The sequence below is a fragment of the Schistocerca gregaria genome, chromosome 6, assembly GCF_023897955.1.
Source record: "Schistocerca gregaria isolate iqSchGreg1 chromosome 6, iqSchGreg1.2, whole genome shotgun sequence".
Taxonomy (NCBI): domain Eukaryota; kingdom Metazoa; phylum Arthropoda; class Insecta; order Orthoptera; family Acrididae; genus Schistocerca; species Schistocerca gregaria.
Window position 1 is genome coordinate 36116473 of NC_064925.1, and position 18760 is coordinate 36135232.

Here is an 18760-nt window from a genome sequence, read left to right on the forward strand (position 1 = left end):
TGCGGCCCGAAGCAAATATTGGTGCGGCCCGCGGTCCTCAGTCGTATTTTATAACGATATTCTTCTAGAAACTGGCAATCGAATCCAGAAACGTCAGCTGACTTCAAAAACTTCTTAAGAGTCTGTTTTTCCTCCTCACGAGGGAAACTCTCCAACGCACCCCCTTCGGATCTAGCGGCACGTCGCCCATTGCATACCCCGTCAAAAAATTGAGCGCACATCAAGCATGAAAATAGGAAGGTATACTAAACTGAGAAAAAAAGAAGAAAAATGCGAGGGTCGTTGAATAAGTAATACTCCACATTTTTTTCTCACGACATATTCTTGTTAATAGTCAGAATTTGGTGACAATATACATCAACATGTCTTGTCCATGTGCCATTTTTCTACGTAGTCTCCATCACGTCCTACGGCCGTATGCCAACCTTGTGGAAGAGCACGTATTCCCTCCTGGTAAAAGCTCGTGTCCTGTAGGCGTAGCCATGTTTTCACTGCATGATTCTCGTCAACTTCAAAGTGTGTTCCCCGTAGAGAATCTTTAAGCAGCTAAAAGAGATGGCAGTCCGATGGTGCCAGGTCTGGTCTGTAGGGCGGATCAGGCAATGATGTACAACCCGATTTGGCATTGCATTTCCGGGTTCTCAGGACTTGTGTGTGGGCGTGCATTATCGTCTTGGAGTTAGATTTCCGCTGGGTTCTTGTCCGATCGGAGACGTTGGAAACTGTACTTGACCGACAACTGTAGAGCCAATTCTCGAGTTGTGATGCGCCGGTCGGCACGAATAACGGCACCCGCACGGTTCGGCACGTCTGGAGCAGTGGCTGTGACAGGACGTCCCGAGCGCGGCTGATCGTGCAGCTCTGTTTCTGCCTTTCCTGAGGCTGTAACTTTCTTTACCCATCGCCCAACTATACTCCTATCAACTGCTGCATCGCCATACACTGCACACAAACGTTTATGGATGTTCACCACGGTTTTTTTTTTTTTTTTCACGCAAGAATTCAATAGCTTGTAACGTGAGTCGTATGTAGACGCCATTTTGACGCTGTACTACGGCGCTACCATCTGCCAGCACGGTTCAATACTTCACCGGCGCATAGAACAAACATCAAATGTGAAGTACCAACAAGGACGTTTCTCTGTGTATATTAATGACTTAAAAAAAGAGGGACTGTACTTACTGAACGGCCGTCTTACAAATAGTGTACGTCCCATCCTTAAAATGTGCAATACAGAATGGTCCATTGATACTGACGCGGCCAAATATCTCACCAAATAAGCACCAAACGAAAAAACTACAAAGAACGAAACTCGTCTAGTTTGAAGGGGAAACCAGATGGCGCTATGGTTGGCCCGCTAGGTCAAACGGATATCAACTGCGTTTTTTTTAAAATAGGAACCCCCATTTTTATTACATATTCGTGTAGTACGTAAACAAATATGAATGTTTTACTTGGACAACTTTCTTCGCTTTGTGATAGATGGCGCTGTAATAGTCACAAATGTATAAGTACATGGTCTCACGTAACATTCCACCAGTGCGGAAGGTATTTGCTTCGTGATACATTACCCGTGTTGAAATGGACCGTTTACTAATTGCGGAAAAGGTCGATATCGTGTTGATGCATGGCTACTGTGATCAACATGCCCAACGGGCGTGTGCTATGTATGCTGCTCGGTATCCTGGACGACATCATCCAAGATCATCCAAGTGTCCGAACCGTTCGCTGAATAGTTACTTTATTTAAGGAAACAGGGAGAGTTCAGCCACGTGTGAAACGTCAACCACGACCTGCAACAAATGATGGTGCCCAAGTAGGTGTTTTAGCTGCTGTCGCGGCTAATCCGCACATCAGTAGCACACAAATTGAGCGAGAATCTTGAATCTCAAAAACATCGGTGTTGCGAATGCTACATCAACATCGGTTGCACCCGTGCCATATTTCTATGCACCAGGAATTGCATGGCGACGACATTGAACGTCGTGTACAGTTCTGCCACTGGGCACAAGAGAAATTAGGGGATGATGACAGATTTTTTGCACGCTTTCTGTTTAGAGACGAAGCGTCATTCACCAACAGCGGTAACGTAAACCGACATAATATGCACTATTGGGCAACGGAAAATCCACGATGGCTGCGACAAGTGGAACATCAGCGACCTTGGCGGGTTAATGTATGGCGCGGCATTATGGGAGGAAGGATAACTGGCCCCCATTTTATCGATGGAAATCTAAATGGTGCAATGTATGCTGATTTCCTACGTAATGTTCTACCATGTTACTACAAGATGTTTCACTGCATGACAGAATGGCGATGTACTTCCAACATGATGGATGTCCGGCACATAGGTCGCGTGCGGTTGAAGCGGCATTGAATAGCATATTTCATGACAGGTGGATTGGTCGTCGAAGCACCATACCATGGCCCGCACGTTCACCGGAACTGACGTGCCCGGATTTCTTTCTGTGGGGAAAGTAGAAGAATATTTACTATCGGGATCCACCGACAACGCCTGACAACATGCGTCAGCGCATTGTCAATGCATGTGCGAACACTACGGAAGGCGAACTACTCGCTGTTGAGAGGAATGTCGTTACCCGTATTGCCAAATGCATTGAAGCTGACGGACATCATTTTGAGTATTTATTGCTTGAATGTGGTATTTGCAGGTAATCACGATGTAACAGCATGCGTTCTCAGAAATGATAAGTTCACAAAGGTACATATATCTCATTGGAACAACTGAAATAAAATGTTCAAATGTACCTACGATTTGTATTTTAATTTAAACAACCTACCTATTACCAACTGTTCGTCTAAAATTGTAAGCCATATGTTTGTGGCTATTACAGCGTCATCTATCACAAAGCGAAAAAAGTGATCCAACTAAAACATTCATATTTCTTTACGTACTACAAGAATATGTAATAAGAAATTGGGGTTCCTATTTAAAAAAAAAAAAAAACGCAGTAGATATCCGTTTGACCTACGGCAGCGCCATCTAGCGGGGCAACCATAGCGCCGTCTGGTTTCCCCCTTCAAGCTAGACAAGTTTCGTTTTTTGTAGTTTTTTTCATTTGACGCTTATTTCGTGAGATATTTGGCCCGGTCACAATCAATGGACCATCCTGTATAGAGCAACTTCACCCGTCATCGTGACTTGGTTATGCGCTCACGCTGTTGAACTGCAATGGGGCAGATCCGAAGATCCGTGTTGAAGTGTTACAAGGTCCCCTCCCACTTCTTTTATTTATTTATTTGCGCAAAATTACGAACTCTCCGATCGGTCACTGGCGTGTCTGTTCGCTATATTCAAATTTGTGTACGTGTCGTGGCCTAATAACAGTTTGCAACAGCGACGTATAACGAAGGAACCTCTAGACGTATGTACCTCCTATTTGTTCTATACAGATACCACATATTACGCCTCTTGCGTTACATTTTGGAAGTTTTGATTCTTGAGTTGCTTCGTTGTAAAATACTTCACACCCGTTTATTTGTCGTTTTCATTTTTGTGAGAGGTCTGTGCGGCATGGCATGTCGCCTGCTCTCACTATACGTCACAGAATATGAGTCATGTGCTAACAATATATTACCGTCGTAGGTAAATGTGATGGATAGTGAAAGCAGAAAATAAAACAACAAATAAACGGGTGTGAACTATGTTACAACGAAGGAATACAAGTATCAAAACTTCTAAAACGGAACGCAAAACGCAAGAGGCATAACATGAGGTATCTGTGTAGAACAAATAGGACGTACGTACGTCTGGAGACACGTAGCTGTTGCAAACTGACACTGCGCCACGATACATATACAAATCTGAATACAGCTAACACATACGTCAATGAACGGACAGAAAGTTCGTGATTTTATGAAAAGAAAGGACCCAGTAAGATTTGAACCCGGATCTCCCCCGTCGCAATCCCACACCACGACCACACAACCATCGTGCTTCGGTAGCTCAGATGGTAGAACACTTTCCCGCGAAAGGCAAAGGTCCCGAGTTCGAGTCTCGGTCGGGCACACAGTTTTAATCCGCCAGGAAGTTTCATAATATATGCAGGCACGGTAGTTTAGCGTGTTCGGTCAGAGGGTTAGCTGCCCTCTGTAATAAAAAAACTGAGTGAATGGATCAATAACGAACTGCAATGGGCGTCAGGTGACGTCCGCCACGAACAGTTGAAACGAACAATAACGAACAAAATGAGATGCAACCACCACACGATGACAGGTAAAGCTGCTACATACTGCATATGTTAAGTTTAGACCATTCACTGCTTCTATTTTCTTCTTTTTTCCACAGTCCAGTACACCTTCTTTCTGTTTTCATGCTTGATCCGTGTTCAGTTTTTGACGGGCTATCCTATAAATAAAGGGAGTTTCCCTTATCAGAAACAAACACAAATACCTAAAGAAACAGTAATATTTTTAAGAGGTGTTTGATTTTAATTCACGCTGATGCATTCGACCGTGATCCACGTAAAGTTCAGCGCTGTCGTTATGCTCACAATGGTATAGGGCGCAGTGCAGCGACTGTGATGTTGGCAGAAGGGAGAGAGAGGAGTTTTATTGTTTGTCTTTCGATGCTGGCAACTCACGAGTGCGAGAAACTAACACAAATCAGCTGCTGTGGTATAAATGTCAAACGGAAGTAACACGGACTCGTGAATACGCATTATCTTCAAATGAGGTACATGTTTGTAGTAAGGAATATGAAATCAAATTGAGGCAGTTATAATACAATGCAGTGAGTAACAGAGAAATGACATTCAAAATATTTAGTGAACGACTGTGGTCGTGTCTCTTGTTGCTGTTCCTATTACTCTTTAATATAACATACTAATTTATGTAGATTGCCAGTTAATAGTTGGATCCGTTAGGGAAGGTTTGATAAAGTGGCCAGGACGGCAAAAGTCGTCATTCGGTGTTTTTTGCCCTGAGCAGCGCTACTGCCCTCCGAGAGGAATAATAATTTTTTGGCCTACAAAATGTTCCTTTTTTTCTATTTTCATTTGATATTTTCTTCTTCGAATGGCCAATTCCTGCTCCCCCCCCCCCCCCTCTTCTATGCGCCCTCAGCTTTCGCCCCACAGTGTCAACACTGGCTCTTAATCAAAAAAGTCCAGCGGTCACTGCTATAGAGGGTAAAAATGTAAATGTCGTGTGACTAAGGCCTCCCGTCGGGTAGACCATTCGCCGGCAAATCTTTCGATTTGACGCCACAACACAACACCCAGTCCCTAAGCGGAGAAAATCTCCAACCCAGCCGGGAATCGAACCCGGACCCTTTGGATTGACATACTGACGCACTGGCCACTTTTTTTTCCTTTTTGTTCGTTGTATTTGGTCGTAGCGGACGTCAAATGACATCAAGTGAAGTTCTTTGTTGATCCTTTCACTCAGTTTTTTTATTTTATTTTTTTAATTACAGAGAACAGCCAGGTCTCTGAGCGAACACGCTCAGCTACCGTGCCGGCGACCACTCAGCTACCGGGATCGGACGCTGTAGAGGCTGCCCCACGAGGAATGATCAACATTCGGTGACATGAAGGGAACGACCATTTGAAGCAAAGAACTTCGTACGGGCATATGCCCTATTTCGAGTAATTTCCTACGGACGAAACATTTAATGCCTAATCGCTTTTGGACTAGCGGCGCGCACATATGTCTTTTGCCCATACGATATCTTGGAGGATTTATTCTAGCTCAACCTGCCTCGTTGCTTTCAACTTCTTTGCTCGGGATGTCTTTCTGCAATTGCACTGGCCTGTTGAATACGCTGTTGACCACGGTGTGTTGCCAGCCAAGTAGTACGAGAAACTGAAATGTATCAGCAAGAAGCGTTTCTTCCCTGTTCCACTCCCAAATAGAGAGAGGGGATAAAAGACTGTCCATATGCCTCCACAAGAGCTCTAATTTCTCTTACCTTATCTTCGTGGTCCTCAAGTGAAATATACGTTGGCGGCAGTATAATAGTTCTCGAATCAGCTTTAAATTCTGATTCTCTAAACTTTCTCAGTAGTGTTCTGAAACATAACACCCACATCCCTCCAGAGATTCACATTTGTGTTCCTGAAGCATCTCTGAAACACTTGCCTCTTGTTCGAACCTACCGACAGCAAATCTAGCAGCTCGCCTCTCAACTCCTTCCTCTAATCCGACGTGGTGCGGACCCCAAACACTCGAGCACTACTCAAGAATAGGTCACACCACAGTCCTGAAAGCTGTCTGCTTTACGAGTGAACCACACTTTCCGAAATTTCTCCCAATAAACCAAAGTAGATCATTCTCTCCCCACAGTGGACGATAAAAAAATTCTTGTACTCCATTTAGAGAGTTTTTCTGTACACTCAAGTACAGTGGACCACAGCGAGAGCCTGAACACCTGTGCCACTCTTTGCACGCATTCCTTAGCGAGGTGTGAAATTTCTTCTAATCCTAGCCCAAGTTTTCTAGTTTTCACAATGAACTGTTTCAGCACCTTTCTGGGATGATGTCAAACGTCAGTGTGAAAGGCACGTTTCTGTGAGCAACAGATGGAAAAAAGCAAGGGTGACTCGCCTACGCTGTTTTCCCAGATTCGTTTAAGATATCGTACTATCGTAATATCCTGGTGACTTGTGTAAACTATTCAGTAACCGACGTAGCCTGTCCGCATAGCTAATTTAACTACTGAGACATCAGTATGCACTTCTCTTTTTCCAACTGAACTATAATAATTTATCTTGGTAGTATCGTAATTCAACGACGTTTCATTTTCAAACCACGGTTACTGTTTTCGGAGTACTTGCAGTATTTAGACCTTAGAATTTACCTATTTTGAACATGAATTAATCCGACTGCTATTGTGGGGAAATTAGTGATCAAACCTTACTCTTCCCCCTTCTGGATTCGTTGCATCCTATTGGTGGATACTGCACAGATAGGTCGATTGGCAGGAAGCACACTAAGTTGGAGGTAGCTGAAAGTTTCAAACTTCAGCTCAGTTGCACTATGTCCTTAAACATTTTGCAGGAGACAGGGGTCAGGGGTGTGACTGGAGTGTGTGCTCGCATTCCACTATGAGAAACAATAAATTGATCAGTCAGGAATTTGGCATTACTATTGGCTTTTACAGCACTATATAATCCCTAAGTCAGTTCTCTCAGCTACACCTGGAGGAAGAATGAGGAGCAGGAGGAGGAGGAAGAATCTACCACGTTGTAACGGGGGATCCTCCTCTAGCATTATTTTTCCTCGGCAGTAGTTGTCACCAGTATTATTTTTAGAATTTTCGACAGGCCAACATTATCTCATTCGCTTTTCTGAAAATTTCCATATAGTTGCACACACAGTACGTTATATTTCAAGCTAAAAATTTATGAAAAGGAATTTCTTCATAAAATATTTCAATTTCGATTTGTAATCGATAAGTAATAGTTGTGAACGTAGAGTTAAAATTATTGTTTTAGAAACATTTGAAATAACGAATTATTTGCACACTTCAAATTTCTATTATTAATTACGCAAACCTGAAATATTTATTGCGTTTATTTCTGGTTTCCTTTATGAAATAATAATGGAAAGTAATACTGTAACGAAAACTAGTCGAAATTTATTTGTTAAGAAACATTGTAAATCCTTTCGAATATTGTTATTTCCTCAGAGTGGAGGAGTCGTAATTTCGCCCCTGATGTGATAGGACGTATTTTTGTATAATATGTGCGAACAATGTAATTTAGGCTTTTTTTAAGGTGAAAAAATCGAAATACTGTATGATATACTAAAACCTGAGAAATCCAGTGGAATATTTTTTTACGTAAAAAACTCTGCAACGACAATCTTTAAATTTATTTAGTTCAAACTAACCGTGAGACCTTATGTTAGATTTTCAGCTTCAAGAATCAGACCCTGAGACAAGAAAAACGGGAGCAATCTTGACACGACAAGCTAAGTAAACTTGAAAGTTTAACGTAAGCTTCGCTCCTCTCAAATCTTCATAAAAGACTTTGCTTATTAATTACTTGGACTGGGCATTGTTTAATGAGGGCAACAGACGGAAGAAGGAAGGAGGGGGGAGATCCACAGTATACAGGATTTGGAATCCGGGTGGTCGCGAGACTGAATCTCGCCGAATAAACAGGTCTTAGTACCCAGCAATAGGATGGAAGCAAAAACTGCTGCTGCTAGACAGAGACCACTTGACTGTATTGAGAAACGGTAAACACTGCACAGTCACGTCACATTCCACTCCGCAGTAGTATTTGTCACAGATGTCGGAGGCTGCTGGAAGACTCGTGCATCCCGCGTGCTCACTTCTCCAAGCCCACACGCAGCGCCCCAGGCGAGACGCCAGTTGGCGCCGTGGATGCACGCCTCTGCAGGTGTGCGGCGTGTCCTGGACGACCGGAGTGCTAGGAACTGGGTGTTATCGAGATGTCCAGCGCCAGCACTTGTCAATGACTGACCCAAATATTCACGCAGAATACTCGCAACACACGCGATCACGAAGGCTGCTCAACACACACTGAATATTAGTTCGCTACTCACCCGCCTAGAGGGCGACACGGTTAGTCAACTGCGTCACCGTTCACCACCAGTCTGGCTCGAAGGGTCAGCGACGGCGGCACGTGCCTTAAGCCAGAGGTGCCCATTCGTTCTGGCCACTGACTACCTCCGCCATGCGTCCCACATGCTGAACGGTATCGTCCTATCGAACCAGCCACATACTTAACAGTTCAATCACAATTAAATATTACGATTACAGCTCCAACCTGGTCCCTTACAAATGGATATTGTTATTTTCATTGCACAGGGCAAAACATTGACCATAGCAACTTTGCACCCTGACGCATACCTTATATGCCTGCTGGCGACAGCGAATCTATCACCATTCCGTTGCTAAGTATAATACTTCGCCAATAACTGAAGGCTGATGGCACCAAACAATATTTAGTGAAAATTCCAGAATGGATGAACGTGCTCAATTTGTTTTTCTTGTGAGTGGTACCACTGTGTCTTCGGAGGAGAGATGTAATCGTCCTACAAGCGATGGGCTCTTAAACACACAATGCCAATGATTATGTTACTGTCGCTGTGTATAAAAAGTGGTCTTCGTTCTACAGGCACACACAAGCATCGCTAACCGTATACATGTTAAAAACTATAGACGCTACATAAATTGAGGTATGGTATTGCTTCCAAATGAAGTCATCTTCCACAGAAATACCGCAACACTGAATGCACCTGGTAGCCGCTGTGGTGTGTATTAACACGCCAAAGTGCGGGTGTAGGTCGCCAGAGGTGACAAGACATGAATGCACCCTCAGAGACACAGGTCTGCCTCAGAATGCAGTACGTGTATGTACTTTGGAAGTGCAACACAATGCAATAGCAAAATACTCGGCCTTCCTCCACTTCCCGTGTGATGTGGTGAAGTCTCCCTTATTTTACCGATAAGAAAAACCACCGTAACTGCTCATAGTGTCTTTTCTATCACCTCGTGTTGCAGGAGGAAGCTTGGTTTGGCGCTCACGTTTCACGCTGCACACGGTTGACAGAGCTACGAGAACGTGTTCCCACATCCACCGGGTGTCAAAACATGGTCGTGTCTCATTTTCTCAGCTCACCCTATTTCTCCATAGGATGTAGAAGGTGATATAGTCCTCCTGGACTTCCACTTACTTCCGACTTAAACTGGAACGACCACACGGACAAAACTGCAGGGAGCGTAGCGCCGAGAATGAGGAACAATTACCAGATGTATAGAGACTGTCCAAAACCACACTGGAGGTTTGCTATACGGGATCCTTAGCAGATACACTATGTCATCAGAAGTGTCCGGACACCTGTCTGGAAATGACTTACACGTTCGTGGCGCCCTCCACCAGTAATGCTGGAATGCAATATGGTATTGGCCCACCCTTAGCCTTGATGACTGCTTCCACTCTCACAGGCATACGTTGAATCAGGTGTTGGAGGGTTTCTTGGGGAATGGCAGCCCATTGTTCACGGAGTGGTACACTGAGGAGATATGTCGATGTCGGTCGGTGAGGACCGGCACGAAATTGGCGTTCCAAAACGTCCCAAAGGTATTCTATAGTATTCAGGTCAGGACTCTGTGCAAGCGAGTCCATTACAGCGATGTTACTGTCGTGTAACCAATCCGCCACAGTCCGTGCATTATGAACAAGTGCTCGATCGTGTTGAAAGTTGCAATTGCCCTCCCCGAATTGCTCTTCAACAGTGAGAAGCAAGAAGGTGCTTGAAACATCAATGTAGGCGTGTTCTGTGATAATGCCACGCAAAACAACAAGGGGTGCAAGCCCTCTCCATGAAAAACACGACCACACCATGACACCAACGCCTCTGAACTTTACTGTTGGCACTACACACGCTGGTAAATGACATTCGCCATACCCACACCCTGCCATCGGTTCGCCACATTGTGTACCGTGATTCGTCACTTCACACAACGTTTTCGGACTGTTCAATCGTCTATTGTTTACGCTCCTTACACCAAGCGAGGCGTCGTTTGGCATTTACTGGCGTGATGTGTGGCTTATGAGCAGCCGCTCGAACATGAAATCCAAGTTTTGTTACTTCCCGCCTAACTGTCATAGAACTTGCATTGGATCCTGATACAGTTTGGAATTCCTGTGTGATGGTCTGAACAGATGTCTCCCTATTACACATTACGACCGTCTTCAACTGTCGGCTGTCTCTGTCAGTCAACAGACGAATTCGGCCTGTACGCTTTTGTGCTGGACGTGTCCCTTCACGTTTCCACTTAACCATCACATCGGAAACAGTGGACTTAGGGATGTTTAGGAGTGTGGAAATCTCGCGTACAGACATATGACACAAGTGACACCCAATCACCTGACCACGTTCGAAGTCCGTGAGTTCCACGGAGCGTTCCATTCTGCTCTGTCACCATTAATTACTACTGAGGTCGCTGATATGGAGTAGGTGGCACCTCAATGCATTTAATATGAAAAAGTTTGCTTTTGGGAGGTGTCCGAATACTTTTCATCACCTAGTGTAGGTTCGAAAAAGCTGACTCGCTTTTAGATATGAGAGTGCTACGAATACGATTCACCAGTGGCAGCAATCATTAATAGACATCTCCACAGGATCTATCGCAAGTGTGTGGTTGAATGGAAAGACCAGAAAGCGTAACACTATAGATAAAAAAACCAGTGTATTTGCATTTTTATGTGATTCCTCACTTAGCATACCACCTACCATATGTGATGATTCTCAATCAACCATCATTCTCCCTTAGCTGATACCCCGTGAATATATCGCAGAACCTCTGTTACTCTGTCTACCTGGCATCGAGACAGAATGCGTTAGAAATACTGTTAGCATGTGAAATATCTAGTAGTGGCATATATCGGCTTAATAACTTGTTACTTAGCCGAAACACTTTCTAAACTCGGTGAGAAGCGTGTTGTATTACGAGTTTACGCCACTGGTGACGTGCTCCCACTCTTCCGATGTGTTAATACACATCCCAAAGACCGCCGTCTATATTCAATGTCGCTGTGTTTATGTGGAAGACTAATTCATTCGGAAGCAATACCGTACCTTGATTTATAAAGCATGTATAGTTTTTAACATCGATATCGTTAACTATACGTGTGTGCGCCCGTAGAACTAAGAACGCTTTTTATGCAGGGTAACAGTAACACAGTCACTGCGATCATGTTCCTAACAGACAGTTGCTTATAAGACGTTACGTCTCTCTTCCTAAGACACAATGGTACTACTCGCAAGAAAAACAAATGGAGTATCTTCATCCATTCCAGAATATTCGCTCAGTATTGTTTGGTGCCACCAGCATTCAGTTATTGGCGAAGTATTATACGTAGTAATGGATGTGTGATAGATTCACTGTGATCAGCAGGCTTATAAAGTATGTGTTGGGTGTAAGGTTACTGCGGTCAGTATTCCGCCATCTGCAAAGAAAATTACTTATGTCCAGTCATAAGGGACAGATTTGACATCGAACATTGTGAATTTCAATGCACAGGTAACCGTATGATTTTAATTGGAAAATTATGACCAGCCATAAGGAGGATATAGATAGTGATATTTCCAGAGCCACAATCATCAGGGGGAGGAGGAGCTATTTCAGATACTTCACTCATTATCGAATGTCGCCACACTGGTGTTGGAATCTGAATATCAATTGTAATTAAATTGATAACTACGTGGCTGGTATCCTAGGACAACACCATATGGTGTGTGGGGCACGTAGCGGAGGCAGCGGGTGGCTGGAAGTGATGGACATTTCCGGCCTGTAAGGCGCAAGCCACCGCCATTGAGCCTTCTCTGCCGGTCAGGTGGGGAACTGGGACGCACGTTACCTAACTGTGTCGCCCTCTAGATGGGCGAATAGTGAACTAATACTCAGTATGTTTTGGGCAGCCTTTGTGATCGCGTGTATTGAGAGTACTCTCCAATTTTTACGTGGTCATGTGAAAATATTCAATATCGATCACTGGCAAGTGTTGGTGCTGGACTTATTGATAACATCCGAATTCCTACCATTCCGTCATCGTGGATACCCTCCGTGACTGGGCGGTCCTCTCTGGCGAGTCTGGCATACACCTGGTGTGATCGCAGAGACACTCATGCAGATGGTAACTAGGTTTGTGGGTGCACAGGATGTACGAGGGTTCCAACGATCTTCGACGTCTAAACCTGACAATTACTGCTACGGAACGGGATGTGGCTTAAGTGTGCTGTGTTTACTGCTTCTCAATGGAGTCCACTGCATTCTGACTTGCAGCGGAAAGGTGGGAGTGGTATTCATTATTGTTACTATCCTATCGTGTGGTAGATTCTTCCTCCCCCTCCTCCTTCTCATTCTTCGTCCTGGTGTAGCCCAGTGCTTTAAAAGCCAAAAGTAACGTCAAATTCCCAATTGATCAGTTTATTGTTTCCGATAGTGGTACTGCGAGCAACACTCCTGTCAAACCACTTGCCCTCTGTCTCCAGCAAATTGTTTAAGGACACAGCGCAACTGAGCTGAAATCTGAAACTTTCAACTACTTCCAACGTAATGGACTTCCTTCAAAATGACGTGCCTTTGCCAATATCCACCAAAAGGATGCAAGTAAAATATTGAGAAGTGGAAAGAATAGGGTTTGGGACTGGTTGCAGAATCGAAACCCACAAATAGGATGAAAGGAAAAACTGCTTGCTCAGTCTGAAGGAATGAAGGATCTATGTCCACGATATCCACAGCTGGAGATTTACCAGCTATCCACTACTTCGTTCAGGGCAAAAGAGGGGTTACTGTGGTATACAACACATTTTCGCTGGGGAGTAAGTAGCCAGCTGAGAGAGAGAGAGGGGGGGGGGGGGGGAGGGAGAGAAGAGGGATAGAGAGAGAGAGAGAGAGAGAGAGAGAGAGAGAGAGAGAGAGAGAGAGAGAGACCATGTGTTTCAACAGGAATTTCTCAGGTATCAATGTCTAAGAGTTGCTGCAGCCTAATGCTTTGTTTGCAGGAAGTAACTGGAGGGGCGAGGGAGGAGGGTTGTGGAGGTTGCTCCTCCCAGCGTCCTCTGCCAGTGATCACTCAGTATCTGCACAGCAGGGCAAGCACATCGAGCAGCTGTTTCCACTGGCCTGGAACGGAAAGTGTGTGTTTCGGAGCAAAACCAGAAGTGAGTCTGCTATCAAAGGGATGCCGGCACCTGACACTTTGTTTGGGGATTAAGTAACAGGCGACCGGAGTCTGCTACCTATGGTGACCCAGCACTCCTACAGTAGCTGCTGCCCTCTGTTCAACGAACATGCGCCCAGTAGCCTGTGTATGGTGTGGGTGAAGAAGCGAGAATGAGCAATCGGAAATTTTTTTTTTCGCCACATACATTGAGCGCAATCTGTAACAGTGCAATTACATGTGATGAGCTGTGTTGAGGTCGATTTCGAGACGGTATTCCTTGCACAATCAGAATAAAAAACAAACTATTTTATTACTTATTTTCCTACATCTTCCAAAGTTGAAGAGAATGATGTGCTTCTCCCACCAAACAGAAGAGAGATCCAACCTCTGGCAGTTGAATTTTATAAATAAACAGTACATCATTTGCCATGTAATTCGTGTTGATTTGAATTTCCTGTTATCAGATCCTTCCTTTGTATCACACACTTAGTCTTTTTGCCTCTAATTTCCAGATGTGAGAGTGGAGGTGTTAATTAATGTAACGATTTAATTAATTAGTCAATTAATTTTATATCAAAGGTGCACTTGTATTTGCGTGTGGGTTTCCCAGAGGAGTGGTGGGGGGTTTCCAAGAAGGAAGGATTACCCCAGGAGGTCATGAATAAATTAACAGAACAACAGATTAAGAGGTGGGAGAGGTGGTGATAAATCAATAAAGTTTTGCGCCGAATGTATGCAACCCTCACTAACAATTTGTCCCAAAACCCACTTTGCCCTGGTACTTACGATGCCCTGTTGTGTCCCACATATCTTCGACAGGCCTCTGATCAGAGTAAGTGGTAGCCCAGAAATCAATGTGACTCATCTAGCATGCTCATCAAACGACTGCAGTGTGATACTGGTCTGAGGATGCAGGCAGTTATCCCACTGGAAGATGCCTCCAGTGTCAGGGAGAACATCGAGCACACAGAGATGTAGCTTGTCCGCAATAATCACATAGTACACTGCTCTCGAGTACAACCACAGGTCCCACAGCTGAACGTCCCCCACAGCATAGCACTGCCCTCATTGGTCTGCAGTCATGGCAAAGTGCATGTTTCTGATAGCCATAGTCCTGGATAACAGCGTATCTGGACACGACCAGTGAACTAGTGTAACAACAAATGTCATTCATACGACAGGCGATCCGTTCCCATTGATCCGCGGTCCAATCTCGATGATGACGCCCACTGCAATCGTAATTGATGCTGTCATTCCGTCAACAAGGGAACACGGCGGGGTCTTCTGCTGCAGAAGGCAAAGTGCTCCGAAACACTTTCCTGCACCAGCACTGCACTCTGTCGTTCGAGCCGTCTATCCTGCTTTCCACAGCAGCCAAATTTCGATGTCCATTCACTGTGATAATACACGACAGCACACATGAGCTAGTAATGGAGTCATGGCTTAGCAATGATACATAAATAAGTGCGATGCAACTTCATGATCGGCTGAGAGCACCGTAACATCGACGCAAGACTGTGACAGTAATGGTCAGATTGACAAGTAACTCACTTATTTGGGTAATACGTGGAAAATTGTGGAAAATATGGAAAAATGAGGGTAAATACGTATCTTCCTGGCTGTGAGATCTGCTTGTGCCTCTCATGACGAAATATTAATTTGTTATTGCCAATCAGATTCGCGTGACATAATTTGATATTGACAAAAAGAGGCGTCTTACAACTTCTACGGTGCCCCACGGAAGTGACCGAGTTTTAGAAAATGAAGGCGTGGACGAGGTGTCCGATCCTCATTGGTGCAGATGAGAGGAGGAAGGGGACAGGGGTTGCTGCACGTGTGACAACTATAGAGTTACGTCACGACCCCGAATACGAGTCGCTCAACTGGCTGGGCGATCTCGATCGATTTGTGGTGGTTCCCTGGAAGAGAGGGAGTGGGGAAACCGACGAGCTCAAGTGGGTAACAAATGGTTCAAATGGCTCTGAGCACTATAGGACTCAACTGCTGTGGTCATTAGTCCCCTAGAACTTAGAACTACTTAAACCTAACTAACCTAAGGATATCACACACATCCATGCCCGAGGCAGGATTCTAACCTGCGACCGTAGCAGTCGCACGGTTCCGGACTGCACGCCTAGAACCTCGAGACCACCGCGGCCGGCCAAGTGGGTAACCTCACACCGGATGCGTAACCTGATACCAGATGTAACGAGACCGTGGTCTTAGGCAGAACAGGCAGATATAGCTAACTGACCGACGTTTTAATACTTCCGGATAGTGTGGTACAGAAAATGGATAAAATGTGAAGGGTTTGAGTAATAATGACGCACGCTTTGTGGAGATATTCGAGGCCAGTCCAGTGGCAGATACTACTGCGGTCATGGGTGACGGAGAAGTTTGTCGAAATTCCGAGAGCGTATATTCCAGGCACAGATTGGAAACACAATGTACTTCTTCGCCCTCCTTACACCCGCACGATGAAAAAACGAGAAACTCAGAAGCTGAAAACAGTAGCCGTCTCCGCTGTTAGCCCTTCTCGCCGCTCACTGTTCACGAAGCGAACAGCGAAAGTGGGGGGAGGCGTGGAAGGGTAAGAGTGGTGCGAGAAGTACCGTCGACAGGTGACTTGCGGGGTAGACACGTGGTAAGACTGGAGGCGAGACTCGAGGATGAGGACAAACCGCGCCGTGAGCACAGTGGAGAGGGGAAGCGCGGCCAGAGAGGCGGGCAGCAGGGGAAGGCGGGTGGCGCGGCGCGAGCACCCACCGAGGCGACGACGGTGACGAGGTACCGCTGCGTGCGCTCGTAGTCGAGTGCGCGCGCCACCGTCACCTGCCCCTGGTGCGGCAGCCGGATGGCGAAGAAGGCGGCCCCGTCGGCGGCGCCGCTGCCCTCTGCTGGCCGCCCCGCCACCACCGAGTACTCCACCAGCGCGTTGACGCCCGCGTCCGCGTCCACCGCCTTCAGCCCGCGGAACACCGTGCTGCCCACCGGCGTCAGCTGCGGGCACACCGTCCAGCACCGACTGCTGTATCACACATTTCACCAGTGTACAATCTTATTGTTACGTAAAAGTGGGGTTGCCACAATCCGAGGACGAAGATCGAGAACAACATACGGTCATTATAGAGATGTGAATGTTAAAAAATATATCGGCTCAACTACTTTTTATAGTGTAAGACACTAAGATTGACTAGTTTCGGAAGTCAAGCTTATATCATCAGAATAACAAAAAAAAAAGAAGAACCTGTTAAAACTCGCTAAAATGGAACATTCACCAGGCACAATAAAATTGATAATAAAACTAAAACATCGTGGCTACTTCCCTTGTTGCAGCCGTCTTCCAAGGTGCATCTCCACATAGTCGTCAAAATATAAAAAACTCTAAAATGGAGTCGCCTATGGTCTTCAACATCTAATCACATGGCTCTCTCCTGTATCGTCGTAAATCGCCAGTGCGTCTTCGTCGATACCACACACCACGTAGCCAAACACGACACTGAAACGCGAGTGAGTTCACGCGCAAGTAAACAAGGAACTCACAGAGATGTCTATACAAACAGATAACGCATACATCTTCCAAGGTCCTCATGAAATGATGGTATCCTACCAATTGCTAAAATGTAGTTACTAAAAGAAACCAGTGAAATGTTTGATAAAGTTATTTCTATCACCATTTAGCTGTTCATTCAGTGTGTTCTGATTATCCACGCTATGTATCGTATTTCCAGCTGTTCTATTACATCCAGCTTTTTTCCCTTTGTCCTGTGTATGTAAACTAACAAGATCCTGATCTATTCCTAACATGGGGTGTCCCGTTTCCCAAACATAAAGATGTGGTTGAAACACGGACCGACATGCTGTGCAAGTGACCATTGGTTTGCATTTCAGTTGATTCTCCGTCATTACTTTACAGTGATAATTATGGAGATGTGGTTGAAACTTCGAATCACACAATGTCCTTCACCTTTCTGCACGTCAACCAAATCTTCATACTTATCATAATTCAAACAGTAATTCTGTCAGCAAAGAAGTTGTAATTAACGAGGAAAATTAATGCGAGCATTAACGCCGTCTATTAAGAAGTGGTCAATGATGAAGAAAATTAATTGCATTTGACATCTTATAACTTTTTAATTAAAGAACCGAACACAAATTATTAACATGCTGCTCCAATATATCTTTCACTTTATGCTTTAAACCAGTCATATTTCTCTGAGACCTGAACAGAAGAAAGAAACTCGCTCCGATTCTGAATTAGTCTATCAAAATATGTTCAATTTATTTTTTTCGTGTTACATTGGATTTGGAGCATTGCACTGACTGATCTTAAAGCTAGCCTGTGCAATAACAACACCAGCTGAATGTTAACTTTACACGACCAAACAATATCAGATACCGACAGCAGAGACATTGTAAACCGACAGCGGAAACTGAAACAATCGCAAAAAATCGATTATTGCACTCCTTCCACAGTCTGTTCTGAAAACAGCCGAGCGATTATGAAGTGACACGGAATATCGGCACAGGTTTCAAAGGCTATCGTCAAGTTTGCAGGAGTTATCAAACACTTGATCGCTGGCCAGTGACAACACCTGCGTATTTTTTTTACATACTAGCTTAAGTGCTTTAGACACTAATTTTGGAACTAAATTAAATTCGGAATTAAGTTCTCTAAAAACTAATTGGGCCAAATAAATGGTCAATTGGAGTCAATGAAACAAGAAATTGTGACCGAATTAGATAACAGATTAGAGAAAATAGGAGAGAGCTGGCATTCCCAGGTTGAAGAGGTTGAGGCTGAGCTGAGGGGTGAAATTGTTTCGGGAAGGCAGATGTGAGATGATAGGGAAGAGGGGACAAGGCAATCTTACGCTGAAGTGAATGCAAAAATAGTGGCTAGCAATGATGAGACAAAAGCTGTGCTGATAAATAAATCAGACAGCACTTTTTAGTTGATGATATCAGAAAGGAAATGGCAACTGTCAAAAATTGTTCAAATGGCTCTGAGCACTATGTGACTTAACATCGATGGTCATCAGTCCCCTAGAACTTAGAACTACTTAAACCTAACTAACGTAAGGACATCACAC

At 44.7% G+C, this 18760-nt stretch overlaps 1 protein-coding gene across 1 annotated transcript in view; it reads right to left on the reverse strand.

The window, feature by feature from the left end:
- LOC126279125 (cadherin-99C) overlaps nt 1–18760 on the reverse strand; it is a 637420-nt gene that overhangs the window by 155969 nt on the left and 462691 nt on the right. Inside the window, exon 6 of the mRNA XM_049979608.1 lies at nt 16434–16667. Within this exon, the coding sequence (XP_049835565.1) occupies nt 16434–16667 (234 nt within the window). The remainder of the gene's footprint in view (nt 1–16433; nt 16668–18760) is intronic.